The sequence below is a fragment of the Paramisgurnus dabryanus genome, chromosome 18 (genome assembly GCF_030506205.2).
Source record: "Paramisgurnus dabryanus chromosome 18, PD_genome_1.1, whole genome shotgun sequence".
NCBI lineage: Eukaryota > Metazoa > Chordata > Actinopteri > Cypriniformes > Cobitidae > Paramisgurnus > Paramisgurnus dabryanus.
Window position 1 is genome coordinate 33,367,815 of NC_133354.1, and position 27,719 is coordinate 33,395,533.

The following is a 27,719-nucleotide window of genomic DNA, read 5'->3' on the forward strand; positions in this document are numbered from 1 at the left end:
ACACACACACACCCGAACTGCACGTCACATTTTTGACATTATTGATATACTTTAAATTGTAATGCAACATGACATTAATTAAGCCTTTTTGGTAAAACAAATATTGGGCTGTCATATAGCCTACAAAAAAAAGAACCTGCACACAGTGACAATAAATTTAAATGAACAAAAAAAAAACGAATACTTTTTAAAATAGCATATTAAAACTGTTTAAATAAATTAAGCTACTAAATGCTTAAAATGAAGCTTCTAACATCATATTCTCTTCATGCAAATCACTAAAAATATATTTTCGTTCTCACATATTTAAGTTAACTTACTATAAAGAAAGAAAAAGGGAATTGCTAGAATAATGTTAGACTCTGAGGTTAAACGAAATGACAAATAAATAAACATTTAATATACTTTTTTATGAGCATAAGAGCAAGCGGGTAGCCTACTCGTGAAGAGCGGAGCCGAGGAGCGCGTTTATCAGACGTGAACACGAAAGGAGTAATGGGTTTAATTATGCTTTCACTTCATTTCCTGACAGTTTCACTTGTTAGTGGGGATAGTAATGACTAACAAGATGACACCGAATTACATACAATATAATTACCTAACTAAATCTGAGAGAATGCAAACACATTACAATATTTTTTTTCGCCCGACGGGCAGGGCGCAGATACATTTTTGTAGCCCGACAGGAATTCGCCATAGCCCCGGGACTTCGGGGTAGCGATTTTGCGAGCCCTGCATAGGTTTGTTTTGTAGAAAGACTTTCTTTAAAGTGAATTTCGTTTTGTATAAATTTTATCTTAATATTAATCAATGTTTAATCAAACAATTGCCTTGATTTAATAAATAAGAAGCAAACCAAGAACGTCTGTAGTGTGGATTGAAGTGAACCCACTATATTTCCGCAGCCTACGTCTTTCTGCTTTTAATACATTTCTTAAATTAATGTCTCAATTACACAGTAGGCTTATAGGTTGTTATGATAGGCTATTTGTTGCTTAAAAGCAATAGGCTATATTGTATAAAGTGTAGCAATAAACGTGGCGTGACTTATAGTGCTAATTTAGAGAGCTGGTAGGCTATCAAACAACATCACTGTGATCAGATGCTTTCTTTCTATTTTTTACCCCGCTGTCATATTTGTTGTGTGTTCATGTTATTGAGAAGAAAGTGTGCAGCACATATTTATAACGTGTTGTTATTCAAAATACGTTTTCCACTTGCTTGCAAAAAAAGTTCTCGGGAATATTTTTTTCATTATAGAACCATCAGAGGTGGGTAGAGTACCCAAAATCTGTACTCAAGTAAAAGTACAAGTACTTATACAAAAATTTACTCAAGTAAAAGTAAAAGTATCAATCTAATTATTTACTTGAGTAGGCCTAAGAGTAAAAAAGTATTAGATGAAAAAACTACTCAAGTAGTTAGTTACTCGTTACTTCCGATCTGATAGAGAAGTAGCGCAAAAGCACTGAATTTCAGACTACTTGGAGGGTTTTCACAAACCTCTCCTTAAAAGTCTCATTGTTCTGCTTATAAACAAGTAAAGCAGCCTCCTGCAATGGGTACATCAACGTGTCACATAACGTGTCATTTGAGAAAAAATCTCAAACACACACACAGATGTTTTTCTGACGGTTAACTCTTTATTTATTTCATGTTCACAACACAAACTTGTCAGCGTCTGCCTTTAAACATGCAAACAGTAAACAAAAAAGAATGTGTGTGTCTGTTTGTTATCATGTTTTTATATGAATAGGTTATTTTCATTGCCATTAAAGTGCAATTACTGAACATAAACAGGAGCTTAATAAAAATGATCATTTTAGAATTAACTTATCTGTTTGTGCAAATCGTTGCACAATCAAAATGTGCAACTTTACATTTACTATAATATATAATACATGTTTCTTTAAAATCAAACTTTATTCTTTTATTTTTATTCATTCATTCTTTAGGAAGGATTTAAATAAAATACAATCCCGTTTTTATTTGAATGTATTTTCTGCACATTAGTGAGGTGTCCGGATTTGTGTATAAATTCAAGACGTCCTTACATTTCGCTGTTCAGTTTGTTTAGTTGTGGGGAAATTATACGGAAATGTGCAGATGAACGTGCTGTTGTTTTGTCATCGCTTGCACAAGAGTGCATATGGCAAAAAAACTCGGACAGTGTGTGAAATGACCATTAATACTTACACTTACTTCAGGTTGGATCTTGAATTCCTGTACGCTGAGATGTCAGCTCGTTCATTGAACAAATCATGCATCACATCATGAAACTATTTGACCTCTTGGAGTGAAAACATAGACCGAACTTGAAGCCGCCATGCATGATCTGCCTCCGATATCTCGCACAACGCACACGCGCCCTCATCTGCTTCTCTTATCATCTACGCGCGGTCGCGCGCGCTAAAGGGTGACCGCGCGGTCGCGCGCGCTAAAGGGTGACGCAGCCTGTCTCGCGAAACTTTCGAACACGCCCTATAAACTTTCAAAAAAAATATATTCATTAATTATTACCATTTGAAAGTAGCGCAGTAACGCCGCCGAATGTAGCGAAGTAAAAGTACAGTTTTTTCACTAGAAATGTACTTGAGTAAGAGTAAAAAGTACCTATCCTTAAATTTACTCTAAAAGTCCTAGTTACACAAAAAATGTACTCAAGTACATGTAACGAAGTAAATGTAATTCGTTACTACCCACCTCTGAGAACCATAATGTAACGCAACATTCAACTTATAATAGTTTTTAAATAGTTATCAGGCTTACTTATAATTTTACTGTTTTTAACATAAATGCAATAGATAAAATACACCATATGAAGTAGTATCCATGTCTAACTATACAGAGTAGTATTTTTTTACATTTCTGATGTAAATAACTTTCCAGTTAGGAAAGTACAAGCTTAACACAGTATAAACTTCATTAATTCCTGAAAGCATGAATAAAAGCATGGAAGCAATTTCTAAAATGAGGGTGGGGCTACAAATCCGTTAGTGCAGGGGTCCCCAACCTTAAAAAAAATCGCAACCCGGGGGGGTGGGGGACTCGCGTTTATGCTTTTTGATGTTTGACACATGACTGTTTTGGTTCCTCTTAAACCTACATTAAAAATAAAAATATTATTACTGCAGTGAAAGAGTTTAAGTATAATTAATTAAGAGTTTAAGGGTAATTTTTAAGTTTTTCAAAAGCCTGCAATTAGTTTCATTTGCGATATCAAATGAACGTCTTCATTTATTCATAAAGTCATACCTTTGCAATTCTTTGATCGATTGTGTTTTAGAAGTACTGTATGCTTGAACTCTAATGAGAGCAATGTGATCGCCGATGCGCTGGTAGAGAGAGCGAGAGAGAGAGAGAGAGAGAAAGAAAAAGAGGGAGCACGACCCTGTATAGAACAGGATTGATATGATATTTGAAGTCGGCTCGTAAAGGACAAAACACCTGATTAAACTATAACGTAGCTATTATACATTTTTTCAGGATGTTCTTGCGACCGGTGGCAACTTGTCCACGACCCGGGGGTTGGGGACCTCTGCGTTAGTGGACTCAGTTTGCAAAACCATTGCGAAAGCGTGTGCACTGTTTATTAATTGTTTATGAATTTGTGGATACGGATTGCAAATCTGAGAGCACTGATTGTTTAATTGTGCGTATGGTTTATTAATCCGCGCGCACGATTTGTAAATTGAACAGTTTAATAATCTGAGTATGGTTTATAAACTGAGGTGACGAATTACAAAACCGTGTTCGTTTCTCGTAGGCATAAGAAGACGGTAGATTGCCACCAATAAAATCTACAATCAACTTAGCTTTTGAGAAACGAAGCCAATAGCAGGCAGAAAGGCCCTATTTAATTTATATGGCATTTAAAACCCGTTTAGTATCCTGTCAATAACATAACCAAACAATACACTCTCTGTATGAGTGTATTACAGTTGTTTTACTAAAACTGAACATAAAAGCCAACATTCATCACTGCTGCAGTGGATAAATCATCGTACATGTACAAAGTCTTGGCGAACATGTGCACCACCTGCTGGTCAGATCGATTAACAGCAGATGAGATTATACTCGGTACTCTACTGCTTTTCCTGCAGTTCCCGGATGTTAAATGTTGAAATCTGTACGACTGAATTTTTGGACGCGAATTTAAATGGACTGAAAATTGCCTGCTGAATATTTTACATTGTATTTTTAAACAGATGAATATTTTAAAGTGAAATCTAAAAGGTGAATGTGGACTATTGAATTTTTAATACAGAAAATATACACGCATGTTTAATTTCAGCCCTTGAAAATGCAAAACCTAAAAATACAATGCATTAAAATTCAAGCACGGTTAATACAATGCATTTTTTTCAGGTAGTACAATTCAACAGGCTGTTTTAATTCAAAAACATAAAAATACAATGCATTAAAATTCAAGTACGGTTAATGCAATGCATTTTTTTTCAGGTAGTACAATTCAACAGGCTATTTTAATTCAAAAACTTTTGTCATTATTTTTCTTCCATACTAATGTCTGACGATCTGGCTCCCGGTATACAGTCGACTATGGTGGCTGGTGTCTCAATGGTCACATTCCTGCGTATCAAATCTCCAGTAACCAGGGCACTTTTAACAGACGTTTCAGCCGGTGTATTGCTTAATTAGTATTAAGTAATTAAATACTTTTTGGAGAGAGTAATTTGTAAAGTAATCTAATTACATGATTGTAGATGTAATTAGTAACTAGTAATTCATTACTTTTTTTGAGTAACTTAACCAACACTGCCAGCAATGCACCTCCTCATGCTCCGTCAGGACTCTTGCTCAATTGAGGATCACACCCAGGACTTTTTGCACCTTGCGCCACAGACCCACTTCCCAGATAAGTCACTCCATGTTTTTTTATCAATGCAGTTTAAATGAGCCACTCAAATAACAATTCTTTTAATATGATCCTCAGGGGTGTTTTAGGAACTGTGTGGAACTGGCCCTGGCGTTGAGCAGGTCCTCCTTCACTCTGGGCGAGACAGAGGCAGACTCCTCACCTAAACAGTTTTTTGGGGAGGGCAATAGATACTAGGCTCAGCAGGCTGGAGAGCCAGGCCGGTCAAGGATGCCTGTGTATGCTACGTTAATGGTGGCTAGTCCGAGACTCACACCCGATCCTGTTCCCAAAACGGCTGCCATTTCTACCCATGTTCCTAAGACGGCCATTCCAGAACCCACTGCACTAGTTAAACCAGGACGAGGTTCCAGGATGGCAATCAGAAGCACACCCTTCTCAAAGAAGACCGCCATGCCTGCCCCTGTCCATGAGATGACCGCTGTCATCCCTGCTCTTGTCTTTGAGAGGGCTGCCATCATGCCTGCACCTGTTCACAAGATGGCTGCCGCCGCACCTGAGCCAGTTCACAAGATGGCTGCCGCCACACCCGAGTCAGTTTACAAGATGGCGGCCGCCGCACCAGAGCCAGTTCCCAAGATGGCCGCCTCTACAGTGTTTCTGGTAAATTTTCGTACCAGACGGCTAGTCTCGAGTCTGGTGGACACTCCACTGGTGTCAGTGCGGGCGGCTGGTGTTCCTAGTCGGGTGGTCTCAAGTACAGTGGTCTCCAGATCTGTGGAACCTATGGTGCCCGAAGTATGTCCTTTGACTTCTATGTTCCCTGTATTTACCATGTCTCTGTGGTGTGTGTGGTTTGCTTTCTGCTCCTTGTTCCACAAGAGGTCTCTCAAGCCCACGAACCTGAGTCTATTGCACTTCCTGTCATGGCTGAAAGAACCAAACCTGAGTCTTCTGCACTTCTTGTCATGGCTGAAAGGTCCGAACCCGAGTCTCCTGAACTTCCTGTCATGCCTGAAAGGTCCAAATCTGAGTCTCCTGAACTTCCTATCACAGCTGAGAGTTTTTTTTTAATCACCACACAGGTGGCCACAGGATAACTGGCAATTGAGAGTGGTATTTAAAGGGCGTGTTGCAGGGTACATTTTTCCACGAATTTGGGCAATTTGCTTGTTGATAATAAACATTTAAACTGTTATCCATTGTATTTTATGTTGTTGGTTATCACAAAACGGAATACAATACGAAAAAGTACAGCGGTTTGCAAGGATTCCCCTTTCCCCCTCAACGCACTGCATGACGTCACGTTGGGGAGAGAATTTGCCTTAAGAGCATTGAGAGTGACTAGAAAGATGAGTAAAGTACAATATTCAGATTATATCAATGCAAATTATAGATAAATACATAGATATAGAAATACTAGATAGACAGACAGAGAGACAGACAGACAGACAGATAGACAGATAGATGGGCTAGTAAAGAGAGATAGGCAGACAGCCAGATAGCGTTAGAATAACTTTGTGTAGAAAGTAAACTAACAATTAACATACTCGTGCGTGCTGGTTTGAGGGGGACCATAATCCTTCTGAAATGGGTGTATGCGATCTTCAGTACAAACAAATTCATGCAGCATGACTCAAATCCTGGAAGCTGAGTGAGGCATGTTGTCACATCTGGTCGCGGGGTAAGAGCCTCGAACAGCGATCAAAACGCACACACTTCCCTACAGCCAGTAGCGGAGTGTCAATCGGGAGAGTCTGGACTTGTCCGGTTGGCCGGTCTGATAATAGTTAAACATTGGGAGTTATATTAGCAAAACCATCTGTCGGTCTGATGTGCGGCTGGTTCCCGCAGCCCGCTGGTCAAACTGTGCAGCCTCTCTGCTCAACAAATATAAAAGTGCTAAACCCGTTCGGCAGGTCCAACCATGTCCACGATTTATAAAAATACGGTGATCAGTGAGCGGTTTCTAGCCTGTCGTCCTTTGATGTAAAAAGCCGCCGAACGCCTGTTTATTGCAGTATGTATGCGGTCGGATTCGAGCCCGCTGCAGCTGCTGACCGCTGCTGACCTCTGCTTCTGTGTATAAAATGATTGTGTGATTCGTTATGATCGCATAAACAATATTACAAAACTTCCTTTTATTTCACAAAAAATATATTTTACATATTATATGATAGACGTATGGATTAAGGATGTTTAAAACTCTCTAGCCTGGTGGTCAGGACATGAATGGATTAAATCAGCAGATTTGCAGATAAGTTTTATTTATCTCCACATATATCATAAATAATAATTAGCAGGGTAACTTTGCAGTATATCACATTATATATTTCCTATTTTGTATATATGATTTCCATATTATATACGTAAGTATTAATAAAACGGCAATAAATGTCTCATCTATCTCTATGGCTCTGGCTGAGGCTTTCATCCACTTCTCCCCAACGTGACGTCATCGTCAAATTGCTTAAAAAAACCAAAAACGTAAAAAAAAGGTCTTTAAGACCTTTTTTGAGACATTTCAAAAATGATATACAAATCTTGAGTGATTTATGTACCCATTAATCAACAGTGGTGGTTAACCTGCAACACGCCCTTTAAGAGAGAAAATCCACTTTCATGTAATTGTGACAGAATAGCACCACCTGGTCTCAAGACATGAGAAATAAAATAATTTATTTGCACAAAATGGTCAAGGTTTCAAGATAATTAGTTAAGCATTGCTAATAAGTTTGAATACTGTCACGAAAGGGATCCAAAAATTAAAAAAGGATGGACTTGTGAGAAGCTCTCTGCGATCTCCAGGACGTTTACTGAAGTTAACACCTCATCAAGAATGTTTTGCGAAGAGAAATGTTGAAAAAAATCATCATGCGAGTTCAGCACAGTTGGCTTAATCATTAGAAAGTCAATCTGGGTGTTTCCCGTGACACCACACGATAGACGTACAGGGCAAAGGAGAGGCATGCATGGCTGTCACAAAATGCACAAAAAGCCTTTTGCTGGAGCTCATATTGAGAAAGGTAAAGACTATTGGGTCTGTAGCTCTCTATACTGTGGAGTAATGAGACAAACATTAATCTTTGTGGCTCTGAGGTGTTCCAAACTTTATGGTGTGGTAAGAGTGAGGAGTAGAATGAAAAATGCAGGATCGTACCAAAATTAAAGCAGGATGGTGGCAGTGCTCTTCTGTGGGCTTGCATGAGTGCTGCAGGTATTGGAGAGTTGAATTTTATAGACGGCATCAAGAATACACAGATGTACTATGAAAAATTTAAAGAGAAGATGCTACCATCTAGGGCTGTTCCAAATACCATTTTTGAGCTTCGAAGGTCTAGTAGAAATCAAATCGAATATTCGAAGCTTCGGAAGGAGGGGCTGAACATAATTTTCTCTTTAATAAAGGCAGGAATCTCTCTGTGTGTGTGTGTGTGTGTGTGTGTGTGTGTGTGTGTGTGTGTGTGTGTGTGTGTGTGTGTGTGTGTGTGTGTGTGTGTGTGTGTGTGTGTGTGTGTCTATCTACAGTTTTATTATGTGACAGATGTGTTGCTGCGGACCCAAGTGAGTGTAGTGCCTTTTTTCGTGCAATATGGACATGTGACACGTTTAGAATTAATAAACTTTAAAAATACTACAGAACGGCACAAGCCGGAAGCGGCATGCCTGTCACGCGTCCTGCGAGAACAACATTAGTGAAACAAAACACAAGACTAATACTTTTAATAAGTTAGCCTAACATTTTTCTAACAAACAAAAAAACACTCCCATATCAGAAATTTGCAGCACAGTAATTACTGACTACATAAAGGCAGGGGCGTAGGCAGAAATTGTATTTTGGGCGGGCTGGAGCAAAAGTGAGTGGGCCTATAGTTCCCTTTCAGCCGGTCACTACGACGTCACGTCGTGACCGACGAATTGGGAACTCGCTTAGAGAGACCAATCTGCTTCGAATACTACTAAAACGCCAATGAACTTGACATTGAGATATTTGCATAATGCTGGCGCTGCCCCGCCAGGTGCGTATATAAGCAGCAGGTGCAAATAGGGAAATTAGCTTTTTATCGCTTCGAAAGCCGGCAGTATCTGCTACTGAGAAGCTACTTTACTCTGTTGGGATTTGATTGCTGAAGTTGGTTGAATTAGCAGTATCACAGCGGACGCTTCGCTTATTCCACGGCTCTACATCTGTTTATTGTTTTGAGTTTAGTGTGTGCGTTGCCTTCCTGTGCGCTCATCAACTAAGCATCTGAGTGAATTTCCCTAAAAGAGTGATACGAGAGAGCTTTGTGCCTTGTTAAAGGCAGCCACTCTCTCGTATATGCGGAGATCAGCGTCCTTTTCAGGATAGCTTTTCGCCCGTGCGATCTTGGATGCGAGAAGTATAAGGGTTCCAGTGACGGTCACGAGCGCTGTCTTCGTGCTCAGGCATCGAGCACTCCGGGGCTGCGTTCGTGGAGAGTTTCTGTTCTCTCTGTGAGAGCATAACCCTCTTGGATTGCGGAGACGACTGTCGTTTCTACGGGAACGCTGTCCGCGCCTTTGCAGTGCTGACGCCGCCATGGTGCGGCTGTCAAGCGCTCGCAGGGCGCCCTTCGCGTCACTACGCTGAGTAGGACGGAGGATGCGTCCTCCACCTACCGGCCTTCTCATCCTCAGCCGGTTGAGGCTCCGGTGGAGACTGCAGAGTCGTGTTCTACGATGTCTGCCGAATCCATTGGACCTCCTTCTGGTCCCGTCACTTCTGCAGCATCAGAGGGGTGTCCATTTTTCCTCCGAGGCAGAGTCATTCCGGAGATGGCGGCGGAGACGGTAGAGTTGGAAAGGTTAACCCCTCTCCGCCCGAACCGTCCCGCCCACATGATTGGTACTTCGGAGCTGCTCGGGCCTCTCGGTCCTCTCCTCCTGTGCCTTTCTTCCCCGACGGCACGAAGAGCTGACGTGATTTGCGGCCGTCCGGCCGTTCAGCTTTCACCCCTCACCTCCCTCACCAACGGTGCCGCTAAGGGCGGGGACCCCTTCAGTGGAGCGGGATGCGTTCCTGGAGGGACCACCCAACCCTTCCCTCCCGTGTTTGTAGACAGTCGTCTGGTTACGGACGCTGCCCATCAGGCATGCCGGAGAGGCGGCTTCAGCCCTGCACGTAATAACGTTGCTGCAGGCTCACCAAGGATTTACCAGGGAGGCCGTGACCTTCAGTCGTGCGATGTCCACCTCAGTGGTTCAAGATTGCCACCTTTGGCTGTGTCTGGCTGACATGACGGACGCAGACGAGAACAACTTGAATGCTCCTGTCTCACAGACCGGCCTCTTCGGCGAGCCAGGGGAGTCGTACAGCTTCGCTGCGCAGACTGAGGCGATCTCCTAGGTCATGCCCCGGCGGAAGAGAGCTGCCCTTGGTCCACCACGCCGGCTCCTTAGTCTGCCTCTCGCCGTCGGCGTCCTGCGGCGACCACCTCCGTTCCCCTCCTCGGACCCCATCTCGGCAGCGCAGGGGAACCGGTCGTCAGCAGCTCGCCCCGCCCGCTTAGCCGCTTCCCGTGAAATTCGGGAGTTTAAGTGGCCAGTGAAGGGCGACCCGGATTGGCAGAGGATCACTCTTCAGGAGATGGAGCTCCTTCCCCCGATAGAGGGGTGGAAAATCCTTGGTTTGCATATGTTCCACCGGCTGTTCGGCCGGTACCCACTTAACCACACATAAGAGTGCATTCCTCTTCCCTCTCTAGGTCTCCGGAGGATCGAGAGAGCCGTGAGCGGGTTCACACCAGCTCCCCTACCTCTCCTCTATCGCCAGCGGTAGATCGGTTTGATTTACGCATTCCTTTCAGTGAGCTTTATCGCGCAGGCTCTGTGCGAAGTCAGGCAGGACGAGGAGAGCCTTTTTAATAATAGTCCGTACTGGACGACTGGGAATTGGTTTTCATAGTTAATGCTCCTCGCGACATCCCTCCCTGGCGGATTCCCCTGAGGAAGGACTTTCTTTCTTTAGGAAGGGGCACATTGGCACTCGCGCCCCGACCTGTGGGATCTCCATATATGGTCGTTGAGCGCGCGCAAGGTTTAGGTGATTTATCGTAAGCGGTATCTAACACCATCGACGCGGTTCGAGCACCGTCCACAAGACGGGCTAACGCGCTTAATGAAACCTTTTTCTTCACCTGGTGCTCTTTGCAATGCGAGGACCCCAGAGAATGCCCATTGACATTGTGCTTTATATCTTCTACATAGGTTAGATGGTAGGCTGTCCCTTCGCCATTAAAGTTGATATCGCCGCTATTTCTGCTCGTCACTCACTCACTTATCAACGGCAGATCAGCTGGCCAGCATGATTTGGTTATTAGATTTTTAAGAGGCGCTCGTAGGCTAAACCCCTCGCGCCCTCCTTCTATTCCTCCTTGGGACCTGTCCATGGTGCTGAAAGCCCTTCAGGCCCCTCCGTTCGAGCCTTTGCAGTCCGCGAGTCTGAAGCTTTTATCAATGAAAGCTCTGACTGACCCTGCTAGCATTGGCCTCAGTGAAGAGAGTAGGGGATTTACATGCATTCTCTGTTGACGATTCGTGCCTTCAGTTTGGTCCTGCTGCCTCGAGCATGACATTGAGGCCCAGACCAGGCTACGTGCCCAAAGTTCCCACCACCCCTTTCAGAGATCAGGTGGTGAGCTTGCAAGCGCTGCCCCCGGAGGAGGCAGACCCAACCGTGGCTTTGTTGTGCCCCGTACGCGCACTGCGATTCTACGTGGACCGCACGCAAAGCCTCAGGTCCTCAGACCAGCTCTTTGTTTGTTATGGTGGCCAGCAGAAAGGGAAGGCTGTCACCAAGCAGAGGATGTCTCATTGGATAGTTGATACTATCGCCCTGGCTTATAATCTTCAGGGTATTCCTTGCCCCTTTAATTTGAGAGCTCACTCCACACGGAGTGTTGCCTCATCTTGGGCTCTCGCTCGTGGTTCCTCGCTAACAGACATCTGCAGAGCTGCTGGTTGGGCGACACCTAATACGTTCATTAGATTCTACAGTGTTCGTATCGAGCCTGTATCCTCTCGTGTTCTTTCCTCACCAGGGGGAGCACGGAGAGCAGTCTCGCAGTTCGGCTTGCAGCCTCCAACTGATGCTTCATAACTGTGTCAGTATGGAAGGCCTTCAGAACAAAAATGCGTAATGGTTTGAATTGTTCTTCCTCCGCTGCCTTGGCAGCCTTTGTTGCGGAGCATTGGCTGTCAGCCTTTCACTAGCTGTATCCTCGCGAACCTACGTGTCTGGCTCGGGCTCCACATTGCGTCCCAACGGGTTCCTTTGTGAGTATTTTCCGTGGGGTTAATCCTACTAGCCCACGTTTCCCTCAGCAGAGCACTGCTTTGCTTACACAGCCAAGGCTGTCTTTATTCCTCAACTACGGTTGACTTCGCCCACCATTAGCCCTTAAGAGGGGCGGTGGCTTCCGCAGCGTTCCTATCCCGCTCAGGTAGGGCGCTTCCCAGTCGCTGGCACTTCTGTGGGGTTAAAGGAACAACTAGTGCCCGGCCTTCTGCCTTAAAACCTACCTCCTCCTCCTTAAGTGGAACCGGAGGGCTTTTACGCAGACACTGGAAGAGGTCAGCCCCTAGTGGCGTTTTGGTAGGGATTCCCAATTCGTCGGTCACGACGTGACGTCGTAGTGACCGACTGAAAGGGAACGTCTCGGTTACAGATGTAACCCTCGTTCCCTGAAGGAGGGAACGGAGACGTCACGTCCCGTCGCCACAGGTGCTGCCACCTGCTGTTACGGCCGGTCACACTTCCGGCTTTCTCAGCGAAAAAGAAGCTAATTTCCCTATTTGCACCTGCTGCTTATATACGCACCTGGCGGGGCGGCGCCAGCATTATGCAAATATCTCAATGCCAAGTTCATTGGCGTTTTAGTAGTATTCGAAGCAGATTGGTCTCTCTAAGCGAGTTCCCAATTCGTCGGTCACGACGTGACGTCTCCGTTCCCTCCTTCAGGGAACGAGGGTTACATCCGTAACCGAGACGTTTATCAGAATAAAATTACTTAAATAATAATTAAACCTCAGAGTGGAAAACTGCAAAAACAGTGACATCTTTACTTTCAATAGTCAATAATAAAACACTGTCTAAACATGTTCAACCAACAGAGCTCAATAAAGGCTGGACAAACCAGGCTTATTCAGGCTAGTCAGCAGTGCAAAAACAGTTCAGCAGTTCATAAAGTAGGCTAAAAATAAATTGAAATGACGAAAACTCTCAGCAGAGCACGGTTTGAAATAAATAACAACACACTGCCTAAGTTATGTTAAATCAACCATATACAGTGCAATCAGCCTGTTGGAAATTAAGCTTTTGTGCCAAAAATAGCAACTCATTTAAATTAAACAATGTAAGTTTAACCCATAAGGCTGGCATACATCTATACACACCACTAATCACTTCACGAGCAAAAAATAAGGAAATTAGTTAAACAACATGCCTACCTTTGTTGTTTTAATTCTACAAAACAAGACGCAAACGCCTGGGTTTGATGTTGAAAACAGAAATGATCTCATTATAGTCCAAAGAGTCACAGAGTTCTTTTTCAAAAATCAAAAGGTTGTTTAGGCGGGTAGTAACTCATGGATGCAAATTGGGTTGTGAAGGTGGTTCATCAATTGCAGTTAGATCGGCGGGTAACCTGTGTCAGATTGCCCGGGAGAGAGCACTGGAACTGCCGCCAGGGAGCAACCGGCAGCCGGCACCACCAGCGCCTGATTAGCCTTCTTGTGGGTTAATGAGTCTGAAGAACTGGGCTGGTAAGACTCGGTAGATGGAGGCAGTGGCGTATCTTCTTCATCAACTCTTGCTTTTTTAAATAACACATTAAAGAAACTTTAGCCATTATTGTGGCAATGTTAATATTAGTTAAAAAAGCAGCTAGCAAAGTTAGCTGGCAGACTGCCAGAGCCCGCCGGTCGCCGCCCCCCACAGAGTCTATCTGTCAGAACTCCTAGCAACCAAGCAACCAATTACGTTTCGGAGGCTTCCTACAACTTGCTTCAACAATTCCATTTTATTTAGAAAGCAAATCAAACACACACCAGTCAACAATACATCCGGTTTATATTAATATATTTTCTTAAATACATTTGAATAATAAAAATAAACAAAAAATGTATTTTGGTTAAACTTGCCTGGGCGGGCCAGGGAGTTATGTGGGCGGGCCAGTGCCGCCCTGGCCCATTACTGGCTACGCCCCTGCATAAAGGGTAGGCTATTCAACAAACTGTAATAAAACGGTAGCATACTTTCAAAATCAAGTTTATTTATAACACTTACACCATCCAATATGTTTTTTTCATCAGCAGAACAATAAAGAAGATATTTTGCAGAAACCCCAGTGCAATCATGCAAGTCAACCAATCCGCACACTTTAAGAGCTAAAGCATCCAATACAAAAGTAATCCCCCATAACTCCGTGTGAAATATTGACGTCTTGTGAAGCAAATCAATCAGTTTTTGCAAGAAACTGAACGTTATTTACAACACTATTACCGTGAATGCCAAAGCAGGAAGCGCTTTCCATTCAAGGCGATCTCTTCCACTGGTGGCGTTTGGTGGCTGTTGGCTATGGATGTTGGTCTCTCTGCGCCAACTATAGAGCGGGAGCGTGAAACGCACTTCCTGCTTGGCAAAAGCTCTGCATTAACGCTGTAATATATATATATACATATATATATATATATATATATATATATATATATATATATATATATATATATATATATATATATATATATATATATATATATATATATATATATATATATATAAGAATCTTAAAACTGAAAATCGAATGTCAACCCACGGAACGAATATTCGAATATTCAAATATTCTGGTCCAGCCCTACTACCATTACTCTGTGCCCTTGATTAACGGGCAATCTTTTAACATGATTGTGATCCAAAACACACACCTAAGGTCACTAATTCATTTTAGAAGAAACCCAGGGTAAAAGTGATTCAGACCTCGATCCAGGTTGAGGTATGGGGAGTTCTGAAGAGACAAGCAGAACATCATTCTCCATCCAGGATCTGAAAGAGGTCATTGTTCAAGAATGGAGAATAAAAGATGAAACTTATAAATAATAAAAAGATGAAAGTATGTTGTCAACTTGTTTATTCAATGTCTAGAAGAATTAGTGCTTTTTTTTAAAAAAAGAATGGAGGCCATACAAAATATTTAGGAATCTTTGTAGGGTGTACTCATTTTTGCATCACCCTTATTTGGTTTAAATGTGCTATTTTTTGTATCATTAAGATGGTACTTGACTTTGACACTTATGTTAATAAACATACATGTTTAATAAAACTGGTGTGTAAAAATACAGCAAATTGGTCTTACATTTACTGACAAATGAAGAAAAATCTTAATTTTCAAAGGGGGTGTACTCATTTATGCTGTGCACTATATATATATATATATATATATATATATATATATATATATATATATATATATATTTATATATATATATATATATATATATATATATATATATATATATATATTAGGGGTGTCCTCGACTAAGGATTTACATATTCGAATCAGAATTGTCGAATCTTTCCATAGTCGACCGATAGTCGAATCATCTATGTTTGTGTGCATGGGTTGGGAGGGGGCCAGACCAGGTACAAATTGGTAACTTTTATTTTCTTTCACAAGCAGCACACATAAACAACTTTCTGATAAAGTGACCAAAACTGTCTTTCAAGTAATAAACGAAGACAAAACTGACGATGCATTTATATTTTTTTAAGGTAAAATGTAAGGCAAGATTTGTTTAATTATTCCTCATAACATTTTAAAGCCACGATCTACAGAACATCACACAAAAATACATTTTGATAACTAAACCTAAAAAAATAACAAAGGTGATTCTGCCTTGCAAACTCCGGCTACAATTCAGTGTTTTTATTTAATTTGGAGATAGCGCGTCAAAGCAGTCATGACCAAAAAAACCCGACAAATGAGAAATGACAAATAATTTGTGATTGTGACTGTAAATGATAAAAACTAATCTTTATATAAAATTCATTAAACGTTAATTTATAACAAGAAAAACACTGAAATTAATGATTTTATAGACACTACGCGTTATTATTTAGCATAGAAATACCTGCTTCCTTGCTTTGACTTTGATCATCTCTGTATTAACTTTAGATACAGAAAGACCGGATAATATTATTTATTTTAGGAATCTCTTTGCTATCATTTGAAAATGAACACCGCCCGACCATAATATTAAATCACAAGAAAGACATTTGTGTCAGGCAGAAATAGGTTCGGTGCAGATAGTTTCCGTTTTATCACCGAAATAAAAAAACGGCTTACCTGTTTTGAACTTTAACTTTTGACAAGATAACACCTCTGTTTTAAATACATTTTAAAAACTTATACTCGTCGAAAAACATCCGTTTTTTATTGTTTAGTTTGATGAACTTCTAAATATGAGACGCAGAGCACCTAGCCCGTTCGGCTAAATTACATGCGCAAGCATTTCCAGCACGCAACAGCGCAACATCCATACAACGAAAAGCTAAAATTTACATACTTAAATTAGATCAGAGTTTACGTTTATAATAAATACAATTTGTTTAATAAAATAAGGTCAGAAGTAACAAAGTGCAGAACAAATATGCAAAATGCCTCAAGTGCACGGAAACAAAACACAAGCCAAATAGTTAAATCAGATACCCCAAAGTGATTTATAAATAAAATAAAATATAGAAATTATTAAAAGAACGAAAGGCATAATATAATTTGCCAGCTTTGTCTTTTAAATGTAGAAACAAAGAGGCAATGGTTTATTAACATAGAAACCTCTTATGCACGTGTAGCCCGGACACAGGGGTTGTTGGATTTACAAACGCATTTAAAAAATATTTAAAGCTGCTACTTCACATATTTTTTGCAGCATTATCATAATATGCAGTATATTAATATATTGTGAGAAAGCTGTTATATGTGAAATCAGATAATGTGTGCACCCATATACGGCCAAAATTGAATGATCCTCATTTCATAACACATATGCGACGATTCGACTGTGAGATTGGTAGTCGAATCAGGCTTCTCCTATCGATGCATCGAATCTTCGACTATTCGGGGTCACCCCTAATATATATATATATATATATATATATATATATATATATATATATAAATACCCTGTTTGTGCAGTACCTGTTGTGAGTCTGTATGTTACCCTGAGTTTAGCCTGTGTTTCCCTGCGTTTATCTGCCTTGTTTTTGATGTATGTTTTAACTGTGTATGACATGCCTTTTTAATGGATTATGTTAATGGATTACCCTCTAAATAAAACCCAAGCTGCATTTGAATCCACACCTTGTTTTGCCTGCCATCACCGGTAACACTAACATTAGCTAGCAACTTTCTTGAAAAAAACATTGCTTGAAACGCGTTAGTCATGTATTAACAAAATCAGTCACCTTATCCAGCGTGTGGATCCTGCTCGCATCACTCGCAGCCGTACTCCAGTGTAAAACGTTTTTAAACCCTCTTAAAGAAATTTCACCTCAGAATCGCGTTCCTGCAAACCTGCAGATGGGTAAGTAGCGAATATAAAAAATTCACAATAAAATAATAAAAAAATCAATACAATCAATAATTTCCCCATAGACTTAATTGCCTAAGTCATACATACCACGTAATTGAGCTATTATGAGCCAATCGTCTAAATACGGCAAAATGCAAACACCGCTCTCTCTCAGGGGCTGCAGTGTGCCCTCCGCAACTTTCCTGAAGACACGGGGAGAGAGAGAAAGCATGAACGGTAAGACATTGTACTGACATGCCCTCCCCTTGAACGCAAAACGGAGAAACGGCCTGTGTCAGGGGAGTATTGAGACATGAAAGTATGCGTCCTTCAGGTTGAAGGCTGCAAACCAATCCTATGGGTGGATGCATTAAAATATGCTCCTCTGCGTTAATATTTTGAACGGCATTCTGTGAAGTGCTCGATTCAGTACGCACAGATCTAGGAGCGGCCGCTGCTTTTCTTGGGTACAATGAAGTAAGGGCTGTAAAGCCCCAACTTCATCTCGGCTGGAGGGACAGGCTCGATCGCGTCCTTCGCCAATAGGACAGCAATCTCCGCATGCATTACAGGCGCATCGGCAGCCTTCACTGTGGTGAAGCAAATGCCTGAATATTTGGGAGGTAGCCAGGCAAATTGAATGCATAATAGAGACGGATCATGCATTAAATCCAACGCAACGGGCTGGGAAGCTCTTCCCAGGCCCCCAGATACCGAGCGAGGGGAAATTAAAGGCACAATATGTGTACCCATGGTGAGCGGAGATGGGGAACTCAACGACGCATGCTCTTTGTCCGAATTATGAGACATTGTGTATAATGAAACACTCACCTGATACCGCTGATGGATGCTGAGCAAAGGGGGCTCCTTTGTAGATGTCCTGGGATGCTCGACACATCTGCTGGCGAATGAGGAAGAGGAGAACGTAGGGTTTCCAGCCTGTCCGAAACTCCTACATACCTCCAGAGAAGGAAGAGGAATTCGCTCTTTGAGGTTTAGTGGGTGCCGACTGAAGCCGGCAGAACAGACAAAACGAATCCAAGGATTCCACACAGGGTTCTTTAGCCACTGGACCGTGACCTCGCCTGTGCAGATCCTTCAGTGCCTTAGCCTGGCGGACCTGCAGCAACGTCATGGCGCGCACGGCAGAGGCTGCCTCTCACAAGCCCGTGGGTCTGTGAGGGAAGGGTGGCTGGTCTCTTGGAACAGAGTAACCCTTACCGGCCCCGCCATCAGGAGAGGTGAGAGGTGATGGTTGAAAGGTCGGCTTCCATGACCGTTTCAACCAACATGCACCTCGGGAAAGAAAGGCACAGAAGGTTGGGGCTGTTCTTACAGTCCCGAAGTACCAATCATCTAGGCGGGACGGTGCGGGTGGGGGAGGAGTTCTCCACTCCACACAGACCGTCTCCGCGGCCTGAGCGTTCATGGCCACCACTCGGGTCGAGCACGGGAGCCCCCTACCCCACCCGAAGGCGGGAGTGGGTCCGAGTCGGCGACCGAATAAACGACCCCCTCTCCAATGCTGTGGCAGACATAAAATCTTTGTCAGAACTGAAAGACGACGAGAGCGCGTAGAACACCTGTAGAACACATGCCACCCATCTCTAACGGCACCTTTGGCTGTGGATGGGGGTGCTGAGAGTCACTGGACAAACCAGCTTACCGATTCAGCACCGTATATACAGAGATAAGATTTCCGGAGTTTTGCCACTGCACCTCAAACGGGGCTCTGCATCAGAAGGGGGGTGACGTTTCCGTAGGTAAGAAACCCGTCTCCGCCATCCAAGAGGGTCACGCTCTCTAAGGAGTATGAACCCTCCACGAACGCAGCCTCAGCATGCACTCTTCCCATACATTTGTCGCATCCAGAAACACAGACGGAAAGACATCTTTAAAAAGACACTCCCGCCTCAGTGCGAGTGAATGCGGTCTTTAAAAAGACTCAAAACACCGCTATACCCTTTTAGAGAAAACACTCTTTTAATGTGCTGATGTTGATGAAGCACACAGGGGAACGGCTATGCACACACTCAACTAAGAGTGAGAAAAAAGCCTCCGCTGCAGTGCCTTTGCCCAACCAACTCGAACATGCAGAGTTCTCCAAAGAGCAGAGTGTAGCTTTTCGTGAGCAGATTACTGCCAGCTTTTAAAGCGAAAGAGCTAATGATATTGCACCTGATCCTCGTTTAAAAAAACCCGAGTGGCTGGGCGGCGCCCTCAGATGCAAATATCTGCATGCCAAGTTTATTGTTATCTTCATTGGCGTGTTAGTAGTTTCTCAAAGTAGATTAGTCCCGCGAGGCGCATTCCCAATTTGTCAGTCACAACGTGACGTCGTAGTGACCGACTGAAAGGGAAGCCTCAGTTACTTAATTCAAATGCACCTTAGTTAAAAGGGGGTAATGATGCGTGATGCATCAGTGAATAAGACTAGGCTGAAAGGATTGATGAGAGAGGAAACCAGTTTGATGCAGATGATCCTTGGTAAATGAAAAGACAAGGCCTAGGCCTGGCAAAAATGTAAAGGTACACTAAAAACGTCTAGTTTCGCATCCTCATCCGGATGAGAATCCTGAAAGGACTCAAATGTATCCAGAAAGAAAAACTTGGAGATGACCTGATGCTCCAAAAACTCAAATTTTCAACCCATATAAAACTCAGCACTCAGATCAGAACTCAAACGCAAAACTCCATTAGAACTCGGATAAGAACTCAGGGTGTGTTCTTAGGCAGGGATTTTTAAGCTGTGAAGAGTTCACACCTTAAAGAGGTGTCTGACCCAATCAGAGGTCATACTTTTAGAGGGTAGAGTCTTCGTCTGTTTTGCCTATGGAATTCGATTTGATGTTGACATGGAAATGTTAAAGAGTTTCATAATATTAATATCAAGAAGAGTTTCAAAAACATAATGCATATTATTATTCAGGAAATCAAAAATGAAACACAAAGATACCAAACATGGTCTAGATATGATTAGGATTAAGTAAGTAATACTAAACATTCATTTAAACTAGTTTGGGTTAATATACTAATATTACATAAACACCAAGAACATAATCCATGATGAGATTAGAAATATTTGATTAAGACATTTCATTAATACATTTATAAGTGAATACATACATGACTAAATAGAAAGTTTTTCTGTCTGTCTCAAAATCTCCCACATTCTTTTGTGGTTATAAAACTTTAATCTTGATGTGTTGCCATAGTGGCCAGAGGCCTGGTTCTGCGTTTGAGTGTTAAAAGCATTTTGGGGTAGTGTTAGAGACCCCTGGTCCCTGGCCTGCTGGTCGGGTGAGGGTTGTGTGGTTATATTTATAAAATATATAAGTAGTTATTGTGTGTCTGATCTGGCTCAGTCGTTTCATAGTTATAAATTTGAATATATAATTATACATTGAAAATATCTGTAAGTCTGAATATATAAATGTTAGTTTGAATTGGGGCTGCACGATAAATCACCTGCTATTGTCACGTGCATCTCGTCAGTAAAGCCGGTTCCTTGATTAGTAGTATATCGACATCACCTGCTTTCAGATGGAGCGGCATTTACTATACAGAGCCATAATTCACTGAAAAGCTAGGCAATATTGCAGGTGATTATGAATGCAATATTTCCCAGCTTGTTAGTGAATTATGGCTTTGTGTAGTAAATGCCTCTCAATCTAAAAAGCAGGTGATGGCGATTTATGAGATGCCAGAGACAATCGCATGGGACTAATCGTGCAGCCCTAGTTTGAATATATTAGTCTGAATATAGAAATATACTGTATGTCTGAATATAGAAACGTGAATTGTGAATATATAGTTATAAGTTTGAATATAAATCATGAATATATAGATATAAACTGTGAATATATAAATATAAATCATGAATACATAAATGTAAGTCAGAATATATAGTTATAATTCTGAAAAAATAAATGTAAGTCAGAATATATAGTTATAAGTCTGAATATATAAATGTCAATCGTGCATATATAGTTATAAGTTTGAACATATAAATGTAAGTCTGAATATATAAATGTAAGTTTGAATATGTAAATGTAGGTCTGAATATATATATGTAAATCGTGAATAGTTATAAGTCTGAACATATAAGTTTGAATATATAAATATAAGTTGAATATATAAATATAAGTTTGAATATATAAATATAAGTTTTTAATATATAAATGTAAGTTTGAATATATAAGTTTAGGTCTGAATCTATAAATGTAAATCGTGAATATATAGTTATAAATTTGAGTATATAAATATAAGTCGAAATATATAAATGTAAGTTTGAATATATAAGTGTAAGTCTGAATATATAAATTTAAATCGCGAATACATTACTTATAAGTTTGAAAATATAAATGTAAGTCTGAATATATACATGTAAATCTTGAATAGTTCATGAAAGAAAACAACGTGCAAAAAGCATTAAAAAAGCATGAATGAATCTTAGTGCTGGGCGTTTTGACCAAAAATGAAAATCACGTTTTTTTTTCCAAAATTATGCCGTTTTTTTTTTTACTGTTTTTTTTTCATGCATAGTCAGTTGTTAAAATCATTTTCTTCTGGTTGAAAAAGGAATTACTGCAGTAAATTGAAGATGGTCTATTTTACTGTCATTAGTGAATATTGTAGAATAATTCCACAATAGTAGTAGTAATACAGGTTTGCATGGCCCCAGAAAACTATGCTGTTGTTTACAAATAAGAGCCAGTCATGATTCTAATGAACTGATGGTGGACGGTTGCCAGGTCTGTTTCGAGCTTAGCTCTGTGCTTTTGGTACAAGTTGGGGATAGCAACTTTGCTAAAGTATTTTCTGCTCTGCATTTCATACCTGGGATCCAGCATCTTGATCATCTGCTTAAAGCAGTCTTTTTCGACTGTAATAAGCGGGAACATGTCTTTGGCAATGTGGTTAGTGATAGAGTTTGTAATCTCGATCGACCATTTGCTTTTTATGTTTTTATGTAGCAAGTCCCTCTAGCAAACGCGTCTTTAAGTGACATTTGGCTCGACTTTTATTTTGCGTTCCTCGTGTTACCTGCTGATGTGGAGGGCGCTGAGTCCGCTGACTTTAATTTCATACATTCTTGATATTCCAAGACGTGCTTGCTGCTAAGGTGCTGGAGCAAATTGCTCGTGTTGCCGCCTTTGGCTTGAATTTTAGCCTGACAGCACTTGCATAAAATGGTTGTTTGGTCGACGTTGGATTTTTGGAACCAAAAAACCTCTAAACAACAGACCCGGCTTCTTTTTTTGGCAGAAGTTCTTCTGTTTCATGTTCTACTAATTCTTCAGCATCCATCTTCCCTGTAACGTAACACAAGATCACTGCTCGTCCACTCGTCACTGCTAAGGAAGTGCAACATTGTAAAGGATCCGTCTTAAACAGTGTCGCGCGGCGGAGTGTAACGTTAGTTCTGAACGTCGTGTAATTAAATACACTGGTATGGCGGTTAATTAAAAATGTAAATCGTAACGATAAACAAAACAGGTTTTCAGTTTGAAACGGTTTACTGCCCAGCACTAATGAATCTCATAACTGCTGATTACTTTACATTACCACACAGTAAAGTCAGATGAAGGGGGGGCAGACAAAGAAGAGTAGAGAAGGTCTTGAAGAGAGCACGAGAGCCAGGTGAGCTGCTGATTTTTGAGTGATAGTACTGAGTTTTAGTAGAGGAGACAACTGTGGAGAAAGAGGCAAAAAGAGACTGATAAAGACAGGCGTCAGTAGGATCTTTCGATCTGCGCCACTTCCTCTCCGCAGCCCTGAGCCTGGAGCAATGCTCACAGAGAACATCAGATAGCCAAGGGGCAAATGGGTAGCCTGGGAGATCAGATATTGTCAGAAAAATATTTGTGGATACTAGAGTTGGGGTACTCGAACTTGGGTCCGGACTCGAGTCCAATTTTGAATGAACTCGGACTTGTCACGCACTCGGGTGAATTTGTACTCGGACTTGACACGGACTTGGACATTTTGGACTCAGAAAATATCCCGAGTACAGTCGAGTCCACGTCATGTGCAACATTAAAAACAGCATGAACTTGAGACACACTGCAAACTTTCGAGAGTGACAACCGCATTTAAATGTGGGAGTGAATCCCCTAAATGTTCGTTTCATGTCTGTACGGAACAAGACTCACTCCCGAAAATGTGATGATTGACACAGAAATAACCATATCAACGTTCTGCCGTCTCGCGTGCTTATCACTCACAGCTTTGACCAAAATAATCTAACAGCATTGTGTTTTGCAATGAACCTCCATCCGGGCGTTTTGTATTGTACGCTTCTTTTGTGAGGCTTCTTCACAGCATGCGGTCTTGCAGTGTTGCCAGGTCCTCGGCTTTTTTGTACGTAAATACCGTAAATTACTGAAGTGTGTGTGTACAGAACAGGATTAAGCATTAAAAGGTGAAGTGACAACCGAATTAATATGCAGTGTGTACGGGACCGTCTCCCCTCCGGTTATTTTACTGCAATACACTGGCAGGCAGCAGCCAGTCGCATCATACTTGCAGACAAACACATCACACACATCAATGCGTGGCTAGCACAATGTCCTCAAAGTCAGCAATAATTTGTTTGCTTACGAAAATCATAGAGAATTTATTTGCAAGACATCTGGTATAAAGAAGATACTTCTATATCCCTTTCTTTTCTTTGAAATCAGTTTTGATAGGAAACTAGTTGACATAGAATAAAAATGTTCAATGGCAATGACAAGATGCAATAGAGGTATTTTTATTACATTTTTATATTGCCATTGGTTAAATGGGTTGAAAGGTTAAAGTATTAATAGAAAGTAACCATTTACAATACAAATTTTGTATCTTTTTTCAATTTAATTACTCTCTGGACTCGGGCGGACTCGACTTGGACTCGGCCTTTAAAAACTCGGACTTGAGTCCAACTCGGACCCTTTTGGACTCGGACTTGATGTTTAAGGACTTGGTCTTGACTCGTACTCGACAAAGGTGGACTCGGACCCAACTCTAGTGGATACTGTGTTAAGAAATTAACATACAAACATGCCTAAAACATCAGCATAGTGAGATAATAAATCATTGTGAAAACAAAAGTTGCATATTTTTGTATTTATAGGTGAAAGTACCTGAATACTTTACAAACGCACTTTAAAAACAGACATTATTGTAGTGTGTTTTTTATTTTGGCCTTCCATTTGATTAATCCATTGAATCTTTCACCAGTACGGCTACATGACAGCATCTCAGAGGAAGGTCATCATTACCTCATCTTTGATTTGTAAGTTTCCCCTACCAAATATATAATAAAATGTTATTATGAAGCAATAAGATATATTTAATTGTGTATTTAAGTGAAATATGAATGCTGTATTAAATAGTTTAATTAAAATTTTGTCATTATTTACTCACCCTCAAGTTGTTACAAACCTATATAAATTTCTTTGTTCTACAAAGAGAAATACAAAGATGTTTGTAACCAAACAGTTTTTGAGCACTGTTGACTTCTAGAGTATTTTGTTTCCTACTATGGAAGTCAGTTGTGCTACTGCTTACTGCATGATTACAAATATCTTCCTTTGTGTTCAACAGAACAAAGAAATTTGTACATGTTTGGAACAATTTGAGGGTGAGTAAATGATGACAGAATTTTCATTTTTGGATTAATTATCCCTTTATTAAAGGGGACAGAGAATGAAAAACCATTTTTACCTTGTCTTTGTTGAAGACTTTGTTCTACCTTTGTTCTACCTGCATTCACGAACATACAAAAAGTGCTAGACATGCTAAACATCTCAGTCTCATAGAAATTCCTCTTTTAGAAATGTCAGCCAGAAAACGGCCCAATCTGAAAAACTGATGCTTATCACATCACAGGCATCTCACTGCCCCTCCACTTTAAAATAATTGGCTACATTTTTTGAGTGGCAGCAAAGTCAGCCAATCAGTAATGAGATTGCAAGTTAAGCCAGTAGGGGGAGCCAAATAGGTGCAAAACCCCCACCCTAATAGAGCTATCTGAGAGAGGTTTTAAGAAGCTTCTAAGGCATTACAGACCCGAACAAAAAAAAAATTTGTCTACATGTCACATCACAGAACAAGGAACCCCATTCAATCATTCTATGTCACCTTTAAATAACTTACTTCCAAGATTTTTTTTCTTGAAGTGGCCGAAATACTGTTGCTTTCCAATGTGAGAGTATTCTTGGAGTATTCCTGTAACTTGTAAGAATACTAAACCATTCCAGAGATACCATTTCTAACTGAAATTATCACCAACACTTTTAACCAGTGCCCTTTCTATCATTGTCTGTTGCAGAGTAACAGGCGGTGAACTATTTGAAGACATTGTGGCCAGGGAATATTATAGTGAAGCAGATGCCAGGTAGGTGGGCAATTGTTACGACACTTATGGAGAGTTTTATATACAGAGCTCTAGACTTGTACAGTTGGTGGCACCGCAATTTAAATTCCATTAAATGTATTAAGATACATTGAACATTTGATACATTTAACATTTGAGAGATACACAATGCTTATCTTCCTAACTTAACTCAGGGAAATGTGCAGTACTGTTTTAGAAGTACAAGATGCATCACTATTTTGTTATTTTTATTTCTCCTTTGCTAATTTTAGTATTTTGTTTTGCACTTTTTGCTTTGCACTTTTTGCTTTGTTTTATTTGTTTTAAGTGTATATAAAACAGTATGAAATTACAACATGTTTGTAGTTTTTACACAACTAGTAATAGCAAACAGTTTTTGTTTCCTATTAGGCTGCGCTACATTTACTACAGCAAAAAGCATGTCAGTAGTATTTCTACAACATTAAAACACATACATAAAATAAAATGTACTAAATGCTGATTTTATCGCAATGAATACTATGTTATTATTTTAAATATATTGTTTTTGTTGTTTTGTATGTAGCCATTGCATTCAGCAGATTCTCGAGGCAGTACTTCATTGCCATCAGATGGGTGTTGTGCACAGAGACTTAAAGGTACATTTTAAATTCATTGATCAACCTCAAACTTTCAATACTATTATGCCACCCATTTCTTAATTTGGTTCCTCTAGGGATAAGAGGATATGCTGAAAAAATGTGTTACAAAATACAGTCGAATTTAAACTTTGTAGGCTGTATATAAACTTTAACTACACTGATTAAAACTGTCACTGGGAAAGTAAACTTTGAAAAGGTCCTGATATGAACCATAAGGTACAGATATCAATGCATGTGGTACCAATATGTACCTTTGAGATATTAATGGTTTTGAACACATAGCTTTTGGAAGTGACAACCGCATTTAAATTTAAGAGTGAATTCCCTAAACACTCGTTCCTCGTATGGTTCTTTTCATTAACTGCTTTGACCATAGTAATATTACAGTGACCTTATTATGTTGTGAAATTTTAATAAACCTTCATCTTGGCCCCTCCTAAAGGTTTAAATGAATTTTATTCAGTTTATACATTAATATGATTAAAAAAATAAATGGTACACTTGGTGGCCAAACAACATCAGATTAGAGTGACATATTAATGACAGTACTTTCCCTGTCTCAATTCGGGCTAGGTGGATAAATTCATTTGTTTATATTTCCACAGCAGTGTGCTATTGTCATCATGAGAGCTAGAATTGTAAATTATTTACCTTTAATGGCAATAACTGATAGTGGAGAGCGGGGCACAAACTAACGCATTTTGGCTTTGGCTCTATCATTCAAAAAATATTTAATTTAGATTAATATTTTTTGTTTGGAACAGGCTAGCAAGTGCAGGTCATTGCATCATTACGTCAGTGAAAGGTACGCTTTCGGCGCTGTGCGCATAGGATTGTGATTTGAGAGCACGAAGAGCACAAAGGATACACATACGCATCCTTATGGGATATTTTTCAAACAAAGGACTCAGTCCTTGGTTGAAATTCCGAGGATCCTCGACATTGGAACAGTCCTTCGACGGATGTCGATTATGTAACATCCTTGAAATTCTGGCTTCCAAGTATCCTTCCTTGACATTGAGAGACACCTAAGCTGTGTCCCAATTCAAAGTCTGCGACCTTCTAAGCATGCAACCTTAAAAGGCGAGCACTCTGTCTTTCAATGTGGAAGCCTCAGAAGTTCGCGAAGAGAACTAAAATAAGACGGTCTAACCTTCGGAGGACCCATAATTTGCGTCACTTGTTGCATGCGCTCACCGCACCTGTCAGCAGGACACAGCGGAGACGTTTCTGACTTATAAAATAAATATGGAATCAAAAAAATATTCATTTATTTTAGAAAATATGACACGTA

At 40.7% G+C, this 27,719-nt stretch overlaps 1 protein-coding gene across 8 annotated transcripts in view; it reads left to right on the forward strand.

Annotated features, from left to right (window-relative positions):
* Window positions 1-27,719, forward strand: part of camk2a (calcium/calmodulin-dependent protein kinase II alpha) — a 901,358-nt gene that overhangs the window by 67,726 nt on the left and 805,913 nt on the right. For 7 of the 8 annotated variants that reach the window (XM_065287693.1, XM_065287692.1, XM_065287688.1 and 4 more), the window contains exons 4-6: window positions 24,647-24,701; window positions 25,740-25,805; window positions 26,350-26,422. The exons of the other annotated variant lie outside the window; for it this stretch is intronic. In XM_065287693.1, coding sequence (XP_065143765.1) covers window positions 24,647-24,701; window positions 25,740-25,805; window positions 26,350-26,422 — 194 coding nt within the window. The remainder of the gene's footprint in view (window positions 1-24,646; window positions 24,702-25,739; window positions 25,806-26,349; window positions 26,423-27,719) is intronic. 8 annotated transcript variants of the gene reach the window in all.